The 22,398-nt window shown below is 39.5% G+C and overlaps 1 protein-coding gene across 4 annotated transcripts in view; it reads right to left on the bottom strand.

Moving 5' to 3' along the window:
• Positions 1-573: 573 nt before the first annotated feature.
• Positions 574-22,398, bottom strand: part of SMAD4 (SMAD family member 4) — a 64,585-nt gene continuing 42,760 nt past the window's right edge. For 2 of the 4 annotated variants that reach the window (XM_028523937.2, XM_036010200.1), the window contains exons 10-12: positions 21,481-21,649; positions 8,845-8,983; positions 574-7,396 (exon numbers count right to left, since the gene is read on the bottom strand). In XM_028523937.2, coding sequence (XP_028379738.1) covers positions 7,185-7,396; positions 8,845-8,983; positions 21,481-21,649 — 520 coding nt within the window. In that variant the 3' untranslated portion in view covers positions 574-7,184. Of the gene's footprint in view, positions 7,397-8,226; positions 8,394-8,844; positions 8,984-21,480; positions 21,650-22,398 lie in introns of those variants that run through there. The other 2 variants (XR_003685372.2, XM_036010201.1) reach the window with 2 other exon arrangements.

Below are 22,398 nucleotides of genomic sequence, written 5' to 3' on the forward strand. Positions count from 1 at the left end.
TTTTCCCCAAGAGAATGCCAATCTGCTCCCCTCTTCAAGTTTTAGCCTGAAAATACTGTCAACTTTAGGTGGTGGGAACGGGTCTCTTGGCCTCATAAACATCTCTGGAAGTCATGCCTGCGAGATGAGAAAGAAGGTATTGACGTGGCTGTGCTTTTTGTACGTCCCTGCCACAGATCACCTTACCTGACACGTGGCTCTCCATGCTGATGGACCCCCATCTCCAACGAGAGGCAGCTGGGGGAAAATAACCTTCCTTAACCCTCAGATGGGCAATGACAGGGTCTCTGATTTCCAACTGCCGTCTCTCCTTTAAGTATCTTGGTTCTCATAATCCCCCAGCACCTCCATTTCTTCCAACCACCACGACCCCACTCCCCACTTTGGAAGCGAGAAAGGAGTGGGGACTCTTCTTCCATGGGCACATTTTGAAATGCCCTATTTCCCATGTCAATGGTCACAGAGCGATGAAGGGAAATGTTCTTCTCAAGTCTGGGGATTCTCTAAGTGGTTAGGAACTCTTTCCAGGTCCAAAACATCCACAAGCTTAAAAAAAGAATGAGCACATAATGATTTAATTGCCTTTCTCTTTTAATCAAAAACATAGTTCATTACAGAGTTCTCAGGAAAGGTTCAATGATTTTTTAGCCACAGACTTCAACCAGGAAAAAGTATACAGAAAGCCACAAAGGAACTACCGGAACTTTAGCTGACCAGTTTCCCCAAAAGCAGAAGCTAAGAGTGGCTCTTCTCTGAGTGGTGGTGTGGCTGCATTCCTCCAAGTTCAGGGGAGGAGACAGAGTTGGGAAATACACCAGCAAATCTGTCCCAACCCCCACTTCCTCCACAGGGTTCTGCAGCCCACCAAATTTGCATCATCAACGAGCATTCACACGTTTCCTGTAAATCATGTCCGAAGAATTGGCCGGAACCTAGGACCCAGAGGAAGTTTGCCAACTCCATGTTTAGCCTTTTAGCCAATCCAAGCCCATGAGTCCTTCTATCAATGACAAGCAGCCATAGCAACAGCAGCTGGTTACAGCCCTTCCTCTCCAGCTACCAGAGCTGGCCTCTACCAGGACTCCCCAAAACCCCACCCTCGACCCAACCCCAGTGAAGGCTCTCAAGGTCCTTATAAAAGCCAAGTGCATCCAAAGATAGGCTGGAAGAGAACTCTGAAAAAATGCTCCAGCCAAAAGTCTTCTAATCAAATGGACTAAAAAGAGCCAAACAATAAAGTGAATGATCATCCACTATGTATATTCTTGAGTTGTATAAACCATTTTCATAATACAGCTCAAAGGAATTTCCCTGTGTTGAGCAAAGAGTTAAGAAACCAAAGACCCAAAGTAATGTCCTCTAATATCATCAGGCATTTACAGTAAGTTTTCAATCCATTTCAGTTGAACAAAAAAATCATCAGCACACAGCAACTTAAGGGGACGGTGTCACGCATGCCAACCCAAAAGTCAGAAGGTCATGACTCAAAAAAGTCTTAATAAACCTTCAATAGAGATGATGGGAAAATAAAATGAAGGCTTTCCCCTCTCATTTTCTAAAAGTATTTATTGCAGCCCCCCAAGGTGGTGCTAGGCCTTTGGTTGAATTTAAGTCTTAAGAACATATTATGTAACTTCTTGTCCATAGGAGAAGAGTAATAAAATCTCAAGCCTAGTCTCATTCGAATAATGTGGAAATAAGTAAAAAAGCGCCCCCAAAACAGCAGAGCAAAGGTAAGGAAGAAATCAAAAACTGCTGCAAGGTAGGCAAGGTCACTTACACTTCAGAGCTGGAGAAGCCCACCCAGTCCAACTCCCTCATTTTACAGATGAGGCAACTGAGGCCCAGAGAAAGCAGGCGTTTACAATGACTTGCCCAAGGTCACACATCCGATCAGTGGCAGAGCACAAACTAGGACAGTACAATGTCTGGTCCCAGACCCAAGCCACCAGTTTCAGGCTGAACAAGAGCACTGGCTCTGAGACCTACTGAGAAAGCATCTTAAATAAATGGAAAACTATGCACACACCGATAGAGAGAAATGATTGTCTTCACCAGGGTTTTCTCTTCAATCCTTCCTAGTTAAAAAAAAAGGTTCATTCTTTCGCTCAAGTCTGATGTTAAATCCCTGAAAACATCAGCAATTACTTCAGCTACTCCTTGGGGCAGGATATCAAACCCTCAATTCTCATAAAGGCACTTATAGGTCAAAAATATCTGTAGAGGAGAAAGGCCAGAACATAGGGCTCAAAAGGGGACACCCAAAAGCGATCCTCTTGCCCTGGCTGGGTGGCTCAGTTGGTTGGAGCATTGTCCCATACACCAAAAGTTGGCGGGTTTGACCCCTGGTCAGGGCACAAACCTAGGTTGCGGGTTCGATCCCTAGTTGAGGCACATACGTGAGGCAACCAATCGATGTTCCAGCTCACATTGATGTTTTCTCTCTCCATCTTCCTCCCTCTCTAAAATCAATAAACATATCATCAGGTGAGGAAGAAGAAAAATGATTCTTTCATCCCCAAGATTTGTTTTTATGGTTATTTTGTCTTTTTGCTGGTGTCCTCTAGACAAGGGTATTGCCTCTGGCTATTGATATCTAATTTAATAATCCTTGCAACCCCAAATTTTATGTGAGCAGCAGGCAAATGGAAGCAATGAAACTTTTCAAGATCTTGCAACGGGGGAAAATATGAGTATGACTCACTTCTCTCTACCGCAACTACCTGAAACCGAGCAAGGTTCAGGAAGCACTCTAAGCAGTCAAATGCCAAAGCACTACAGTCCCTTTCAATACATTACAGGAAAGTCTCCTGGGTCCTGTCCCAGTTTGCCCTTGTATTCAAAGAAAGTATTAATAAGTTTGGTTATCTGGTTTCCTTGCCCAAGCAGCTGGAAAAAATGAATCAGAAAGGGAAGAAGAACCGACTAACAGGAGGTGCACTAACGACACACAGGAAGTGGTCACTGTGAGAAAGGGAGAGAAGATGGGGGGCCGGAGGGGTGAAAAGTTCAACATTCAGACCCACAGCAGTCTGCAACTATTCAGTGAGGGCAAGCAGTCCTACCTGTCTAAGTCACCCCTGGAGTCGAGGAAGAATGCCAGGTACACACAAAAAATAACATATCCAGTATGTTCTCTGACATACACATTAAATAATTTCATCAAAGAACTGGCTAAAATAAAAAAGTTTTACTGCTTAAATAAGGCAAGTTGGATTAGGTAAAAAAAAAAAAAAAAACCCAACCCACAGTGATACAAGGTAAACAACCTGATAACACTGGGCCAGGTGCTAGGGACAGGGCTGGGCCTGAGGATGCTATGAATAAGGCCACTAACTTTTTAATCCTTACTGATAGGCCTTTAGAGAATCACCTAGCTGTCGGGGGAAAAAACGGGGGTTCGGGGGGTGGAAAGGTTTACACAAAGATTCTCACAGCCCATTTTCTATAATCATGCAAAGGAAGATTTAGGCGATTACCTCCAGACAGCCATCGGCAAGAAGATGGGTTCTGCCTTCGAAGAAAAAGCTACACGAGACTCGGCTTGGGGTGAACAGGCACAATGCAGTGCACAGACGGCGTGTTGTAAAACCGCACACCTGACACCTGTGTACTTCTGTTTAACCAGTGTCACCCCAACGAATCTAATGAAAATGGGGGGAAGAGAAGGAATGAGAATGCATTTCTTCATTCTATTATGTGCCAGTCTTTGCCAAGCCCCATCTACAAGAGCTGTTAGCTGACTTTCCAGGGAAATGCTTTCATTTACTCATTTACCTCAGTGATCTAAATTGACCATTTCCCCAATTTGCTGTCATTAAATAAAATGCCAGTGAGTGACTTAATGATAAAACTAAACTATAAAACTATGAACAAAAAGAATTCTGTCCTACTCTAGATAAAATAGCTTCTTCCAAAAGACTCAAAATGACCTGAACTGATCTGATTTTGCACAACAGATGACGAGTGACAGGCACTGACCAGGCCCCACCAAACCAGGAACAGGCACGTTCACTGTATGTTCTGCAACCTCCACAGACACGAAGGAGAACCTTGAGAAAAGATAAAACTTCCCTTGTCCACACGGGCACAACAAAAAAGATAGCTGAATGAACTTTTAAGTAAGGTATCTACCAACTGGAAGACAGGACGCTGTATTTTGCCTTCAAAGTTTCTGGTACAAATACCTCTCTTTACATCACACCCTTCCCTGCAAAAATGGATCTTTAACTCAGCTAACATGTGTTCAGCTTACTCGAATGTTTCAAGCATGGGTATCCTTAAGCCAGACCCCCAAAACCTGTAACCCTGCACGTTTATAGGAGAAGGGGGCACGCCACCCGTTTAGTGGTTAAGTCAATACAAATGTGCCTGCTCCTGGAAACACAAGGTTATATGGCAGATTGATTTATTGTCATATCTTTGCATACCAGGTGTAGTATACTTTAAAAACTGAGACAATATCCCACAAAAGAATCTACTTCATGGAAGATCAAGGCAACACCGTGAAGGATTCCCTTTATCGCACACTGAAAGGCCACTGGACGAACGTTGGAAGAGGCCTCGTGAAGGACTGACTACAAAGGTGCGTACTTGGTTCATTTGTCACTCAGCTTTCAACTGAAATTCAACATTTTTGAAAGTCTCTGAGATATGAACGAGCTGAGAAAACTCACCAGAACCAGAGGCTCATAATGATAGATTCTGAGAACTGCAGAAACTATTTCTACTGTACAGTAGCCATAAAATTTTAAACCTAGTGACTCTTTAGTCTTACTCATTAAAGATGACTACATTTAAGAAATGGAATTACCATTTAACAACTAAGTTCTCAGGAATAACTGATCACAACGCACTAGATGTTTTCTCAAAACCATGTGGCTGCATCTAGCTGCAAACATAAAGCAATCAATAACTAGAAGCACTTCTATGTACTTTTATGGCTCTTAGCAGAAAGCAACCAAGACCGGTGGCTTGGCCTCAAAGATAGACTTCTTAGTAAATACTTTCCACATATTTTCCCCAGATGACTACTCAAGATCTCATGTTTCATTAAACACGAAAACCTTTCTTAAAGTAGAAAAGGAGGCAATAGATTATATCATAGCATGCTTATGGTTCTAATCAAATAATCTGGATTTTAAATATCTGTCATTCTAAAACTCTCTCCTCTCATTCCTACTCTGTTCACAGTAAAATTGACCTCAAGTCAGTAATTTCTACAGAATAAAGGTATCTTTTTAAAAACCTGCCAATAAAGCTTAAATCATCAAACTTTTACAGATTGAAATGAGGTCTTTAACAGAAGTATTTGTAAGTACTTAAGAGTACAAATAAGTTGGTAGAGAAGTTATTTTAAAAACAAAAGCCTTGTAGCTTGGATCAAGATCTATGTATAAATCACAGCAATAAACAAACGTAGTGGTTTCTAGGGTGGTTATACGAAGACCCTCTGAGCAAGAAGGTGAGGACCTGCTCATCCAGGTCGACATAAGGATGACTATCGTGCGTAAGTGCTTCTCAAACATATAACACACCTTAGAATCTTATTATGCTTATGAAGGCCCTCCAAGCGAAAAGCAGAAGCATCTAAAAGATAATCCTTGATTTTATTTCACACTATTTATCCTGCAGACAATCTATTTATCTTATAGACCATCGGGCCTGTGTTTACTATAGTGAAAGAAAAGTTCAACAAGCAAGAACTCTACACTTGATACACAGTGCACACGGGGAAGTCCTGGTAGAGTGTGAGGGAAAAACCACAGCTGCCGTCCTGGCTGTTGCCTGTCATTACTAGAAGGTGTCTCACCATGGGTGGACCTCAAAGTGCAAAAGAAAAAGCTTAAAAATCAAACCTAGAATTCAACTTGGTATGTTGAGATTCGGTTTTATTTATGCTACCGCTACGAAAAAGCATACATATTGTGTCTGTGGTACAGTCATTACATTTTCAACTTTTCTACTTAAATTCTCTATACAAAGTCACTGCCAATCCGATATGATCATTGATGGGCAAGGGCTTAGAATAACCGAAAGGTATAAAAAGTTTGCAGTCTTGCCCCAAGATACAAAAACTGAATTTTAAACAATATTATAACATACATGATTTAACAGTATATGGAAAAAAAGTCACACATCAAATCAAGTACAAAAATACCCCAAACTACCTATTATGAACTGCAATGTGTCCGTTACTCTGCATAGTATTTAACACGGAATTTAGCAGTTTCCAAAATGCTCATCGTTAGGTTACGCACTGCCACCTCTGCAGACGGTGCGATGTTAGGTGGAGTGACGCTGCTTTTAGTGTTTTAAAAATACAAAACCTTTCCCTATGAATTAATGAAGGAAAGAAATTCCTCTTTTGGGCTTCTTAGTAACCAACCCTGTGGCTAGAAATCTAGAGAAAGAGGTGTGCTCTCTAACAGGCCAGAGTTATACTGCTCAATAAATAGTTATCCAACGGGGACAACAAGTGTCATTTTAAATGGTATTTCTTTGATAATTTTAAGGAACTCTCAGTATACACAGAGGTTAGTGTTTTGCCTTGGCGAAAATAAAACTGAAGTCACAAGACAATCTGAATGGAAATCATCTTCACTAGTTTAACTTGCAAAAAATATTTTGGATAAAGATTATAATACATTACTATCTTATTTTTAAACACAGAGGAAAGTTGCTCTTGGTAAAATTAACTCACCCACATGGCACAGCATTTTGGAGTAAGGGATGCTCACAACAACAACTCACACACAAAGTAACAGGTGAATTAACTTTGAGAACTTCTCTGCCTTTAAAATCAGCAATATTGAATTTATTCTGTAGAATAACACACATACCAATGTTCTGCATATAAAAGAGTCTAAGACATTTTAAAGGGCTAAATTTTCCAGCACTGGAATGATTCCTTCATACATAACTGGTGAAGATATAGTAAGAATGTATTTTTCCTGATCTTCAAGCTCTGAGCCATGCCTGAAAAGTTCTAAATAGGAAAAAAAAATTTTGTTTTAATCCAGTTTCTGTCTGCTAGGAGCAAGGCAGCAAACATCCTTTTTCAACCCTTTATGAAAAGATAAAGCAGAACAAAAGTGAAATATATCTTCAGATTATAAACAGGATTGTACTTTATAGTCCACCATCCTGACAGCGAACGTTACAGGCCCCAGGAGTAGAAGACCTCAGTCTAGAGGCTGTGGGTCGGCGATAGGCATGGTGTGGAGCACTTCGTCTAGGAGCTGCAGGGCCCGGTGTAAGTGAATCTCAATCCAGCAAGGCGTCTCTTTGATGCTCTGTCTCGGGTAATCCGGCCCCCAGCCTTTCACAAAACTCATCCGGAGTATGCATAAGCGACGAAGGTCATCGACACCAATTCCAGCGGCAGCTGACAAACCTAACAGAAAAGATTTGAAAGACATCAGGGGGACAGGCTGATCTCTTCCCATTCTCCCTACATCTTACATTAATAATGTGAACAGCCTTCTTCACTTCACTCTCCTCAGAATATAATTCTCTGTCAAAGTGCCAAGAAGTACAGATCTAAACTTTATCAACAGGGACTGAAAATTTTTGATTAAGACAATTTACGTTCCACATGGGTCATCTAGCTACCACCAATTATAAAGTAAATTACTATAATCTACCAACACCCCTCTGATTTTTCTCATTAGAAGTGGAGGTGAAGGGATAAGAAACAACTCGTTTTTCAGAGGTCGTCTATGCCCACAGAGTGGTTCCTAGAGCCCTCCCGTCTGCCTGAACAGCCTAGTTAGAGCAAGACATGACTAGAATGGGACAGCAATGGTCCTGGGTCCATAAACCTTCTTGGATGACCCGATAATGTCTTTCATTTCACAGTGTGATAGATAATACGCAATTACTCAATAAGAGCAGTAGTGACAATGAGAAGAAATTTAGTATTTCTGGATTCTTTAGTAAAAACCTGTTTATAATATCAAAACTAGCAATTAATGGTTTAGATGCCCAAATTTTTTTTAAAAATCGGATTCTTCAAATGAATATGCCTTATCTACCTTTAAATTGTGAACTCCTGAACATCAGTCACAATGGAGACTCTACATCTAATCTTCCAGTAAGAACACACAGTCATATGTCAACCTGCATTCATCAATATTACAATGAAACTAATGGGAGGAATTTGCATGTACTGTAGAGAAACCTGCAGGGCCACTGCAGTTTTCTTAGCCAGTGTGATTTGCTTACCACACTGAAGAGGTTAAGAACAGGGGTTGAATGAATCACTAGTTATGCCTTCAGACGTGGAAGATGGTGCCACGTGTTTCCATCATAAAAGTCTATAGTCAGGAGTTTAACTCTGCAGTAAAAAATTCCCCATCAGTGTGAAACCTGGCACACAGTTCAATTTTACCCTAAAATTGAAAAAAAGTCTACAAGTTATCAAAATACCACCCTCACTTAGTTTTCTCTGCATACTTAGCATACTTTAAAAAGAACCTGGAGGTACCTAGTTCTGAAGCTGAAATATGCTTTCCTTGTAAAATAAAGCCAAGCATATCAGTGATAACAACCACCCTGGCTGGTGAGGCAGGAATTAAAAGCATCAACCAAAAAGGGGAGATGACCAATAATATAACAATAACCCCTTTTCTTCTGTATCCCGTACTCCCTTTTTGACACAAAAAGAATGAAAACAGGGTCATAGACAAAGGGCAAACATTACCAAAGAAGTTGTTTTTTTTTAACAAATTAAAAAATGTTACTATCCCAGTAAAAAGAACTTTAATTTGTATTATTGCTTAACATAGCTAATCAAATGAGTAAGTCAAGATAAAACAACAACAAAACCAAAAGCGTACTTACTGATCGCTGGAGCTATCCCACCCACTGATCCGGGGCCAGGGATGTTTCCTGCCACAGCTGCAGCCTGAGCAGCTGCTGCCGCTTGTGCGGTGGCCGCCTGCTGCTGCATCTGCCGATGACACTGACGCAAGTCAAAGACCTTTTAAAAAAAGTGTAAGTTTAATGCTGTGAGTCCATCAGAAAAGATCCCATACATCAATAATCAATGCACCATTTATTCATAACTCACAGCTTCATTTAGCTTTCAAAAAAATTAATTAAAATTCCTAAGTTTTTATGTATACCGTAATTGGTAGTTAGGCAAGGTGGCCAAGAGGCACATCTCACCATCAGGACAGCTGTGGTGGCCACGCGCTTGTATCCTTTATCTAATTCAGCGTGGGTCAGTGTTACTGTCCCTGTGAATAACAACCCATTTGTGTAAAATAAACAGTGAATAAATCACCCCCACCCTTTCAAAACTAATTGCTTTGAGTTTTCTTTAGGATGAATTGATGACTTTGGTCATATGATCAACTTCTTTTCTTTATCATTGTAGCAATTTGGAGGAGTGTAATAAATGCCACTGTCACCATACAAGGAAACATCTGCATTTTTAAGAGATGCAAACTTCACTGCATAGAAGCAAAATAACATGCAACCTAGGACTTGTTTTAAAATATGTAAGAAACAAAGAAAATACATTTAAACTCAATTTTAAAAAGAAAAAATACAAAGAAAAAAGAACAGATCAACCAAATGTAAAATCTTAACTAATGAATCTCAGTGATGGGTAATGGGATTTTATTAAACTAGTTTCTTTCTAGTTTTGTCTATGTTTAAAAATGCTAATCATTTTTTAAAAGCTGAGCTTTGAATACTATACTAATATCTGCTGATTACATGGGTTCTTTATTTACCTCTCTGGAACCTCACTTTTCTTACCTATGAAATAGGAATACTATGTGTACACGATTTTTCATGGAGTTGTTGTAAACTTGGCATAGTATATAGCAAATTGTCAATAAATGTTACTCATTTTGTTTTTGGCCTCCCCTGTAGCCATTTCCCTTTCAGGATGAGTTAAGGAATTCATAAATAATGTCAGTGTTCTTTATCAGCTATGCCAAGGGCTGGCATAGTAAAAAAGGGATTGCCGTTTATATCCTTAGCCTCATGAAAGTACTGGAATGTTCTTTTGGTAACCAACTGAAATTATGGATGATAAATCACACCGCCCCTTTTCTAGGGAAAACCCAACTTCCTAAAATAATGTGTTTGCTGGTATCTGCCTTACAGGAAGCACTGGGATATTGCGCTGGCAGAGTGCTTGTCTGTAAGAGTGGTAGGAAAGAACAACAAGGACAGAGGGGAAGAAGGCTGCTTGAGGCAAACTTTCTACACCATGTGACCATACTCCTTATTCAAACAGTAAACTAATTTTTTAAAAAAACCCTCTCCTGCCCTGGCTGGTATAGCTCAGTGGATTGAGCGTGGGCTGAGAACCAGGCATCGCAGGTTCGATTCCCAGTCAGGGCACATGCCTAGGTTGCAGGCCATGGCCCCCAGCAACCGCACATTGATGTGTGTGTGTGTGTGTGTGTGTGTCTCTCTCTATCTCTCTCCCTTCCCTCTCTAAAAATAAATAAATAAAATCTTTTAAAAAAACCCTCTCCTCGTATGCATAAAACCCAAATATAAGCAAGTATGCTTATCCTTGACAATAACAAAATTCAAAGAATGAACACTACTTTACCAGATAAACAACAGGTTTGAAATCCAAACCATTAATTTTCAGATGCCTCGAAACTTCTGTCTTTATCCATGATACTCACACAAACCATAAGAGCATACAACAGTAAAGAAAATGGCCTTCTCCAATTAGCAAATCACACCCCTACTTTCTCACCCATATTTTCCGGACCATAAGATGCACCCAGGTTTTAGAGGAAAAAAAATTTTGAAGCAAAAAAATGTGGTAAAATATTTAATAATAACACAAAATTTCACCAATGTAACTGTAAACAGAACTCAACAGCAACATTAACAACCATTATTCCTTCCAAATTGGGGGGGCGGGGGTAGTGCACCTTACAGCCTGAAAAATACGGTTTGTCTCCACTCAATGTTTGTCTTCTAACATCAGCAGATAACAAAATTTAGACTATCTCATTCTCTTTAAGACAGGAATTTACCAAATATGTATGTATGTATGTATGTATGTATGTATTACCTGGCCAAATTACTACACCTAAAAGACTTCAGGGCAGCAGAAAACATGACAGAGCCAGATCTAGAAACCAGAAATTCCACAATGCCCAGAACGGAAACCACTGGTTTTTCAAGATTCCCCAGGAGTCCACCAGATTCTGAACCTTTGCATCAGGCTGTGGCTTCTTGGAAGGCATTACATGGCATAAACACAAAGTGATTCAAATATCTGAAAAGCTGAATAGCTCTACAACCACTTTTTTAAAGAAGAAATTAATTAACTTTACCTTTTTAGAGCAGTTTTAGGTTCACAGTAAAACTGAGCAGAAAGTAAAGTGCAATCTCCCCATTCAAGTACCCTTGCCCCCACTACTGATAACCCGCACCGCGAGGATACATTTGTTACAATCAAGGAACCTACGCTGACATGTCATTATCACCCCAAGTCATAGTGGATGTTAGGGTTCACTCTAGGTTTTGTACACTCTATGAGTTTGGACAAATGTATAATGACATGCACCCAACAATGAAGTACCATACAGAGTAGCCTCACTGTCCTAAAATCCCTCTGTGCTCTGCCCATGCGCCCTTTCCTCCTCCTTATCCCTCACCACCCATCTTTTTACTATCTCCATAGTTTTGCCTTCTCCAAAATGTTACAGAATTGGAATCAGACACTTAGTAATATGGGATAAGGTTCCTCCATGTCTTTCAGTGGCTTCATAGCTCATTTCTTTTTAGTGCTGTTAATATTCTACTGTGTCAATATACTATAGTTTATTCATCCATTCACCCACTGAAGGACAATCTTGGTTGCTTCCAAATGTTGGCAATTATAAATACAGCTCTATAAACACCCATGTGCAGGGGTCTGTGTAGACTTAAGTTTTCAGTCCACATGGGTAAATGCCAAGGAACACAACTGATGGATTACATGGTAAGAGTATGTTTAGCTAGGTAAGAAACTACCAAACTGTCCCTTCAAACTGGCTGTACCATTCTGCCTTCCCACCAGCAATGATGAGAGTTCCTGTTGCTCCATGTCCTTGTCAGCATTTGGTTTTATCTGTGTTCTGGATTTTGACCATTCTACTGGGTATGTAGTGGTATCTCATTGTTGTTTTAATTTGCAATTCCCTAATGACATATGATGTTGAACATCTTTTCATATGCTTACTTGCTATTGCTATATCTTTTCAGTGAAGTGTGTGTTCAGGATTTTTGCCCATTTTTTAATCAGGTTGTTTGTTTTCTTACTGCCTAGTTTCAGAGTTTTCTCTATTTCAGGTAACAGTCCTTTATCAGATGTGTCTTTTGTATTTTCTCCCAGTCTGTGGCTTATTGTCTCATTTTCTTGACACTTTCACAAAACAAAAGTTTTACATTTTTAAAAAAGATTTGATTTATTTATCTTCAGAGAGGGGAAAGAAGGGAGAACAAAAGGGAGAGACACATCGATGTGAAAGAGAAACACCAACCGACTGCCTCTTACATGTACCCCGACCAGGGACTTAACCTGCAACCCAGGCATGTGCCCTGACTGGGGAGTGAACTGGTGACGCCCTCAACTCATGGGGTGACACCCAAACAACTGAGCCACATCAGCCAGGGAAGAAGTTTTACATTTTAACGAAGTCCAGCCTATCATTTCTTTCATGGACTGTGCCTTTGGTGTTGTACCTAAAGAGTCATCGCCATACCCAAGGTAATCTGTGCTTTTTCCTATGTTATCTTTAGAATTTGAAGACATACATTCACACAAAAACTTATAATGTTCATAGCAGTATTGTTCACAATACAATAAAAAAAGTGTAAACCCCTGTGTCCATTACTTGATGAATGGATAAACAAAAAGTGGTACCTGAAGTATTAATGAACCATAAAAAGGAATGAAGTACACACAGATGCTCCACAGAAGCTTGAAAACATGCTTAATGAAAAGAAGCTACAGAAGGCCACATTAGGGTTGCATTTATTGAAATACTCTCAATGGGCAAATCCATATGGAAAGTGCATCAGTGGTTGTCTGGGACTGGGGCACTCGGGGGAGGCACAGGGTTTCTTTCTGGTGTGATGAAAATGTCCTAAAAGTGACTGTGGTGATGGCTGCACAACTCTGTGAATATACTAAAGATCACTGAATTATAAACTTTAAATGGTGAATAATATGACATACACATTTTATCCATCTCAATAAAGCTGTTAAAAAACCTAACTGCCCAGTACTAAACAACACTAAACAAAATAGGTCTTACCTACTTTAGAAAGCAAAAGAGCAAGGCCACTAAAAAGGAATTCATAGATTCACTTCATTTAAAGCTTGTAAAATGCCATTTCATTAAATCAGACTTTCATAAATATGAGATGACTACTCTGTCATGAAAGAAGCAGGGAAAAGAATCAACATCTTAGAAGAAAATATCCACAATTCAGTTCTAGCTTCTAGGTTTATAAACTGAGAATCGCTTTCCAAACCCATGCTTTTCTCAGTTTAATTAAAAAGGGAAAAATGTACTTGTGTGTATACTGGAGCTGAGGGTTGTATTTCCAATGCTGTGTTCATTCCTTCTGGGGGTTCATACTACCTGCATATCACTCACCTCAGTACTATCATCTTTGGTGAGAAGAGATCTGACAACCTGAACAGATTTAGTTACAGCTGCCCCAAAAATTAGCAAATGAAGAAAATGCCAATGTTAGATTTAGCATGTCCCTGCATCTCTTTCTTTGTGGCTAATAAGACAACTCTTCTGAAGAACAGTAATATACTTGGCAAACAAATTATTTTTTTATTTTAAGACAGTTACTATGACAAAAATGAGATTTTTTTACTCCACTAAAATGTCCCCCGAGATAGTTCTTTATTTTTCCTAGCAAAGGTCTAAGATTACCTAAAAATCTATCCATAACAGGATAGATCAAGTAATGACATGTCTCATACACCTTGGGGGCTTTTCACGGGTCATTTGTACCAAAGTAGAGATGTTACACTTATGTTTTAAACACTAACTCATATCTGATAAGTTCATAACTACCATCTGGCATACAGTATATATTCAACACTATAGTGCTCTGTTTATTCACTTCAAATTATACAAGTGACCCAGACACTTCCACTCAAGATCAATGAGTAGGTATGCATAACTACCTTCTCTCTCTGCTTCAAATACATGCAAAACACAGAAAAAAATATTAAAAATGGATAGCCTCCAAGCCAATCAATTAACTCATATGGAAATACAAAGGGGTGTCAATAGCCAAAACAATCCTGAAAAAGAACAAAGTTGGAGAACTCACACTTCCCAATTTCAAAACTTACTACAAAGCTACAGTAATTAAGGCAGAGTAGTGCTGCCGTAAGCATAAATATATGGATTAATAAAACGGAATTCACAGCCCAGAAATAAACCTTTACATTTAAAGTCAACTGAATTTCAAGATGGGTGTCAAGATAACTTGATAAAGGAAAGAAGAGTCTTTTCAACAAATGGTTGCTGGAACAAGCAAATATTCTCATGCAAGCTGGATCAATCATCTTAAACTATACACGTAAATTAACTAAAAGATATCATAAATGTAAAAGCTAAAACTATAAAATTCTTTAGGAAAAAACACAGGAGTAACTCTTTGTGACCTTGGATTAAGAATGGTTTCTTATGCCCTGGCTAGTGTAGCTCAGTGGATTGAGCTCAGGCTGCGAACCAAAGTGTCACAGGTTCGATTCCCAGTTAGGGTACATGCCTGGGTTGCAGGCCACAGCCCCCAGCAACCACACATTGATGTTTCTGTCTTTCTCCCTCCCTTCCTTCTCTAAAAATAAATAAAATCTTTTTTTTTAAAGAATGGTTTCTTACATATGACATCAAAAGCACAAGCATTCAAAAAACAGATAAACTGGACGACATCAATATTAACAACTTCTGTACTACAAATCATACCAAGAAAGTGAAAGACAAGTCAAAGAACAGATGAAAATATTTGCAAGTTATATGTCTGATAAGGGACTGATACCCAGAATATATAAAGAACTCTTACCACTCAATAAAAAAAGACAATCAGCCCTGGCTGGCGTAGCTCAGTGGATTGAGCTCAGGCTGCGAACCAAAGTGTTGCAGGTTCAATTCCCAGTCAGGGTACATGCCTGGGTTGCAGGCCATGCCCCCCAGCAACCGCACACTGACGTGTCTCTCTCTCTCCCCCTCCCTCTCTCTCTCTCCCCCTTTCCCTTCCCTCTCTAAAAATAAATAAATAAATAAAATCTTAAAAAAAGAAAAAAGACAACCCAGTTGCCCTGGCTGGCATTGCTCAACTGGTTGGCGTGCTGTCCCATAAACCAAAAGATCATGGGTCTGATTCCCAGTCAGGGCACATGCCTAGCTTGTGGGTTCAGTCCTGGTAGGGATGTGTACTCAAGGTAACCCAACCAATGTTTTTCTCTCACATTGATGTCTCTCCCTTTTTGTCCTTCCTTTCCCCTCTCTCCAAAATCAATTTAAAAAAAATTTTTAAGAGATAATAAAAGCCCTGGCTGGTGTGGCTCAGTGGATTAAGCACCGTCCTGCAAACCTAGAGGACACTGGTTCAATTCCCAGGCAGGGCCCATGCCTGGGTCAAGGGCCAGGTCCTCAGTTGGGGGCATGTGAGAGGCAACCAATCGATGTTTCTCTTGAGTATTGGTGTTTCTCCCTCACCCTCCTCTTTCCCCTTTCTCTAAAAATAAATAAATAAAATATTAAAATAAAAATTTTTTAAAGAAATAAAACAACCAATTTTAAAAATGAGCAAAAAATCTAAATAGACATTTCTCCAAAGATACACAAATGGCCAATAAGCACATGGAAAGATGTTCAACGTTATTAGCCATTAGGGAAATGCAAATCAAAAATCACAATGAGATACCACTTCACATTCACAAGGAAGACAAAATAAAAAATACAGATAATAACACATGTTGATGAGAATATAGAAAAACTGAAACCCTCATGTATACATTGCTGGTAGAAATGTAAAATGGTATTACCACTTTGAAAAACAGTCTGGCAGTCCCTCAAAAAGTTAAGCATAGAGTTACCTGTGATCCAGCACCTCTACTCCCAGTTATATGTCCAGGAAAATGAAAACATACCTCTACCTAAAAACTTCTGTATGAATGTCCAGAGCAGTATTACTCATAATAGACAGTAAGTGAAACAACCTTTATGCCCATCTACTGATGATGGATAAACAAAATCCACAGTGGAGAGCAAGGACTAAAGAGAGGAAGTAGTTGGCATACAAGGACCAAAAACAGAAGGCGCAGAGGACCGAAATTCAACTTCTTGGAGTAATATGAAAAGAGACAACGGCCAGGCTCCCTAAGGGCTACAACAGGCCACCTGCCCATGAATCAAGTGTGGTAAAATACCTTGACAGCTAATTCAGAAATGTAGCAAGGCATAAAATTCTTGGCTGTTGTAGAGATAAGCATCAGAAAAACCTATGCAACTGGAATTAAGCCCTCAATATATATTGGATTGGACCCCAACTTCCTCAAGGGACAAAATTCCTCCTCTAACTTCTAAATATAAGAATTGGAGGGTTTTCAGGAACTACTATAAAGGACACATGGACAAGACCAAGGGGGAGGGTGGAAGCAAGAGAGGGGATGGGTTTGGAGGGTGTATAGGGGAGGGGTCGGGAGAAAATACAGACAACTGTAATTGAACAACAATAAAACAATTTACATTTAAAAAAACACTGAGGAAAAACAGCTTTTGTTTTTGTTTTATATGCTGGTTTCTTCCAAAATGCAATCAAATAAAACTTTTTGTAAATGCTTAAAAAAAAAGAATTGGTTCTAAAATGTGAATCTCTAGGTGACAGACTAAGGAGACACAATGACAGTGATTAAAAAAATAAATTAAATAAAATGAATTCTCTCAAGGCAAACTTGCCAACAAATACAAAATACATTACAAAGCATATGAGAAAATCCAACATCATTGAAAAATAATTACAAAGCACAAAGAACTAAAATTCCTGATGGAAAAACTGGAAAACACACACACAAAAATTATAATTCCACACCATTATAGACTCGTGTGTATAGTGTAAAATGCAGGACTTCTGGTCAGGATGGCGACACTGGTGCACATGGTACTTGCCTCCTCACACAACCACATCAAAATTACAACTAAGGTACAGAACCACCACCGTTAAGAACCTCCAGTAACAGAGCTGAATGGAAGTCCTACAACTATGGAATTAAAGAAGAGATCACATTCAGACTGAAAGGAGGGGCAGAGATGCTGAACACTGTGGTTCCACACACACGTGGTAGATAAACATTGGGAAGGATATTTCGGGAGCAAGGGGACCCAGCCTCACAGTGCAAGAAACAGAAGTCCCCATAATTTCTGGCTGTAAAAACCAGTGGGGATTTAGGCTAAGGAAGATAGAAACTTCTAGAGTCCCAGGCAGTTCCTCTTAAATGGCCCATGCGAGGACTTACTCAAACTCACTCTCCCTGAGGTCAAGCGCAGGGGCAGCAACAGCTGGAAAGACACCAGAGACATAATGGGAGGAACTGAAGTACCGGCTTCAGGGAGAGAGCTGAGGAGCAGCTTTCTCCCAGACAGAAGTGCTAGCAGACGCCACTGTTCCTTTGATGAGCTCTACCCCCACAGAACTGGCAGGCGGGCACCACATCTAAGACTCCATCTACCTGGCTCACACTGTATGCCCCACCCTGGTGATTCCCACACCACCCAACTTTTGGGCCCAACCAGGCTGTTTCCAGTGGCTTTTCTATACGAATGGCCTATCTTGGCTCATGCTTCAGATTATCCTAAATTCTCTCAAACAAGCAGCATCTGGCCTCAGCAAGCTCTGTACTTCTAAGTGGCCTCAGGCCTGGCACTAGCAGCAGCCAGCCTTGTTTCACAGTGTGGCCATGCCTGGGCACCTCCAACCTAGCACAAGTAACAGCCATCTGCAGATTGCTCTGCTATGCTAGGTGGCCCCAGGCAGAACACAGGCAGTAGCTGACCCTGACCTGCACCTCCCGAGAGGCCCCAGAGCCAGCACACCCAGTGGACAGCTTTAGACCATATCTGAGCACCACTACCCAACCACCTCCTCAAGTGACACACTCAAGGGGCAGACTCAGTGGCACAGAGCCCCACTGAAGTAAGTCCTGCTCTGTGGAGTGGGCCCCTACACAGCTGACACTCCACAGTGGCCAGAGGTTGGTGGTCAATAGTCACAACCAGTCCTTGAAACTAACTGGCCTGGGTAAATCCCTCCCACTGACATGCCAACAGCAATCAAAGCTGAACTACTAGAGGAGGGTGTATGCAGCCTACATGATGGGTGCACCTTGTACACCCAGCTTGGGTGACAGGGAGGCTGTGCCACTGGACTCTACAAAATACCTACTAAATTAGGCCAGTCTACTAAGCCTGGAAGAGATATGTAGCAGGTTTACCTAACACACAGAAACAAACACAGGGTGGCTGCCAAAATGATGACACAAAGAAACATGCCCCAAATGAAAGAAAAAGAACTAGTAGCAGAGTTCAAAACACTGGTTATAAGGATACTCATTGAACTTAGAACTTCAACAGCATAAAAAAAGAAAGCCAGTCAGAAATGAAGGATATAATAATTAAAATAAAGAATAATTTACAGGAACTCAACAGTCGCAGTAGAGTGGATGAAGCCAAGAATCAAATCAGAAATTTGGAATATAAGGAAGAAAAAAAAAAACACCCTATTAGAAGAGCAAGAAAAAAGAATCCAAAGAAATGAGGATAGTGTAAGCAGCCTCTGAGGAAACTTCAAGCATACCAACATTCACATCATGGGGGTGCCAGAACAAGAAGAGAGAAAGTAAGAAATCAAAAACCTAATTGAAGAAATAATGACCGAAAACTTCCCTAACCTGGTGAAGGAAACAGACGTACAAATCCAAGAAGCCAGAGAGTCCCAATCAAGATGAACCCAAAGAGGCCCACACCAACACATATCATGAAATGCCAAAGGTTAAAAACAAAGACAGGGTTTTTCTTAAAAGTAGTGAAAGAGCCCTGGCTGGTGTGGCTCAGTGGACTGAGCAATGACCTGCAAACCAGAGGGTCACTGGTTCAATTCCCAGTCAGGGCATGCCTGGGTTGCAGGCCAGGTCTCCAGTGTGGGGCGCACAAGAGGCAACCAAACATTGATGTTTCTCTCCCTCTCTTTCTCCCTCCTATATCCCCTCTCTCTAAAAGTAAATAAAATCTTTAAAAAAAACATAGTAAAAGAAAAGCAGTTGGTTACCTATTAGGGAACTCCCATTAAGACTGTCAACTGATTTCTCAAAAGAAACTTTGCAGGCCAGAAGGAACTGGCAAGAAATATTCAAAGTGATGAAAGCAAGGACCTACAGCCAAGACTGCTGTATCCAGAAAAGCTACTATTTAGAATCGAAGGAGAGATAAGAGATTCCCAGACAAAAATAAAAGTTCATCATCACCAAACCATTATTATGTGAAATGTTAAAGGAACTTATTTAAGAAAAAGATCAAAACTATGAACAATAAAATGGCAGTAAGTACATATCAACAAACTGAATTTAAAAAAAAAAACAAAATAAGTATTCAGAACAGAAATAGAATCACAGGTACAGAGAATGTTTTGATAGTTGCCAGATGGGAGGGGCATTGGGGAATGGAAAAAGTGAAAACATTAAGAAGTACAAATTGGCAGTTGCAGAACAGTCATTGGGATGTGAAGTACAGCACAGAGAATATAGTCAGTAACAGTCTCATAACTATGTATGGTATCAGATGGGTGCATGTATGGTATCAGACGGGTGCAAGATTTATCAGGATGATCACTTACTAAGTTATGTAATGTCTGATCACTGGGGTGTACACATGAAACTAATACATATGTCAGCTGTAAATGAAAATTAAAAATGATAAAAAGATACACAAGTACCCACATCTTCTTTAACAAAAATGGATATTCTGTGTATTGTTTATAACTTTTTCCACACCATGATAACCTACCAATAAATATAATGTAATATTTTACTATTCTATTCTATGTGATTGTTCCAACAGCTCAAAACTATAAATGGTCCTCTGTTGCCAAAACCTTTACTAGGAATTACTGTTAATTTGCTAGGTGCGATAAGTAACATTGTGATTGCTTTTTAGAAATATTTATAAATTGGTGATTCATACTTTGGTATATTTTAATGAGTGAACTAATATAATGTTTGGAATTGCCTTTATTTACTATGGGAAAAAATAGAGAAAGAAACACATTAAAAGATTAAAGCACATTAAAATGCTGACAATTGTTAAAAGCTGGATGATGGGTACATGGGAGTTTATTATGCTCTTTAGACTTGATATATTTGAAAGTTTCATTTTTAAAAAGATCTCTGCCCTGAACGATGTGGCTCAGTTGGTTGGGCATCATCCCACAAAGTGAAAGGCAGCCAGCTTAACTCCCAGTCAGGGCACATGCCTAGATTGCCAGTTTGATCACCGATCAGGGCACAAGAGGCAACCAATTGATGTTTCTCTCCCTTTCATTCTCCCTCCCTTCCCCTCTCTATAAAAATAAAATAAATAAAATCTTTAACAAGATCCGTATATCCTTTAACTGACCTGTAGTGACTGAAAATGAGAGATTGTCGTGAAGCAATCAAGTAATTCCATTTTTGTAGACACTGTGTGGCTATATTATCTGTATGCTAAACAATTTCCTGGGAATAAGTGAGTAATGAAATAGTTTATTCCACTAATTTACAATAGCCAATAACAAAGATGTTTAGGAAGACTGTGAAAACTCTGAAATTAAAAATGTTTAGACTATCTAATTACAACTATATTTCTCTTTCAAACAGTGTCATAAAATTAAAATGAGTTGAATGTGTAATATTCTGAGTTGAATTTGCATATTAATACAAATTCCTTAATACCTTAGGAATTAATACCTTAGACTTAATTAGAAAAATAATATAATAAATATAACTCATTTAATGCACAAAATAACCAACCTGAATAAACCTTGTGTTGAATTTTTCATTTCTCAGGTTCTTAATTCAAAAAGCTATTAATTTTAGAATTCCTTTTCATAAAATCCTAAAGATTGGCCAAGACAGAATTCCAAAATTTTACACAATTTAATATCAAAGGAATGTTTGGTAGGTTCACTCAGTATTTTCAAAAACCTATGTATTACTCTAAAACAGTTAACAAACTTGCTAATAAAATAACTGGACATGAATGTGACCACAAAACTAAATAACTAGTCATGTCAGCAAATGCCCCAAGGAAGTATGTTTTATAAATGAACAATTTCTGAGATTTAATGCAGAGACATTTTTCTACCCTTCCGACCCCCATCTCAAATCTTTCAAGAGCAAATAGTTTTCCAAGTCTAAAACATTTAAGTGAAACTCCCACTAACCTTTATATATGCACTTGGGTAGATCTTATGAACAGCATCTCCAGGTGCACGCCCAGCTTCTCTGTCTAAGTAGTAACTCTGCACAAAGACTGCGTGGTCACTAAGGCACCTGACCCAAACATCACCTTCACCTTTACATTCCAACTGCACACCTTTGCCTATGTGCAACCTTATGGAAAAAAAAGGGAAATTATATTTTATTTTGATATTTTTTAAAATGTAGTTCAGGTTATAGGAGGGAAGGACCCAAAAACACTGGAATTTATTTATAAAAAACTGTGTATTTATTCTTACATGTTTAAACTTCAGTCACCTTCAAAGAACACTCTCCATTTCATGTAATAACACCTATCAGGATGTTTTTCCACTGCTCAAAGCAGACTTTGAACTCATCGATTTGGACACCTTTTCATGCGCCTGCCATTTTTTGTTTCCTCTTCCACATTGGCAAAACACTTCCCTTTGAGGATTTTTTTTCCACCAGAGAAATAAAAAAAGCTGATTGGGAAGAGATCGGGTGAATAAGGAGGGTGGGACATGGGAGCCATGCTGTTTTTGGTCAACAACTGCTGAACACTCAGCACAGATGCACTTGTAAATCACCTGTCATGAAATGGACAAACACATTCAAGTCCTCAAAAAAATTTCACTGAAGCCAAATTCGGTCTCTTGCAACACCACCAGCTAGTTACAGTGATACAGATGGGTTACTAGAACACTCACCTAGCAGGTGAAGCCTGTACTACAAGGGACCCACCCTCCAGAAGATAATTCCAGGTGTTTTTGGGTACCCCTCCCGTGCTTACTATGTGTCAGGAATGTTTACCATAAATTCTTACTGACCTTCACAATTCAATGAGCTAAGTATTATTATTTCCATTCTATAAATAACAAAACCAAGGCTTATAGGTACACTGT

This window comes from Phyllostomus discolor, chromosome 9 (assembly GCF_004126475.2).
Source record: "Phyllostomus discolor isolate MPI-MPIP mPhyDis1 chromosome 9, mPhyDis1.pri.v3, whole genome shotgun sequence".
NCBI lineage: Eukaryota > Metazoa > Chordata > Mammalia > Chiroptera > Phyllostomidae > Phyllostomus > Phyllostomus discolor.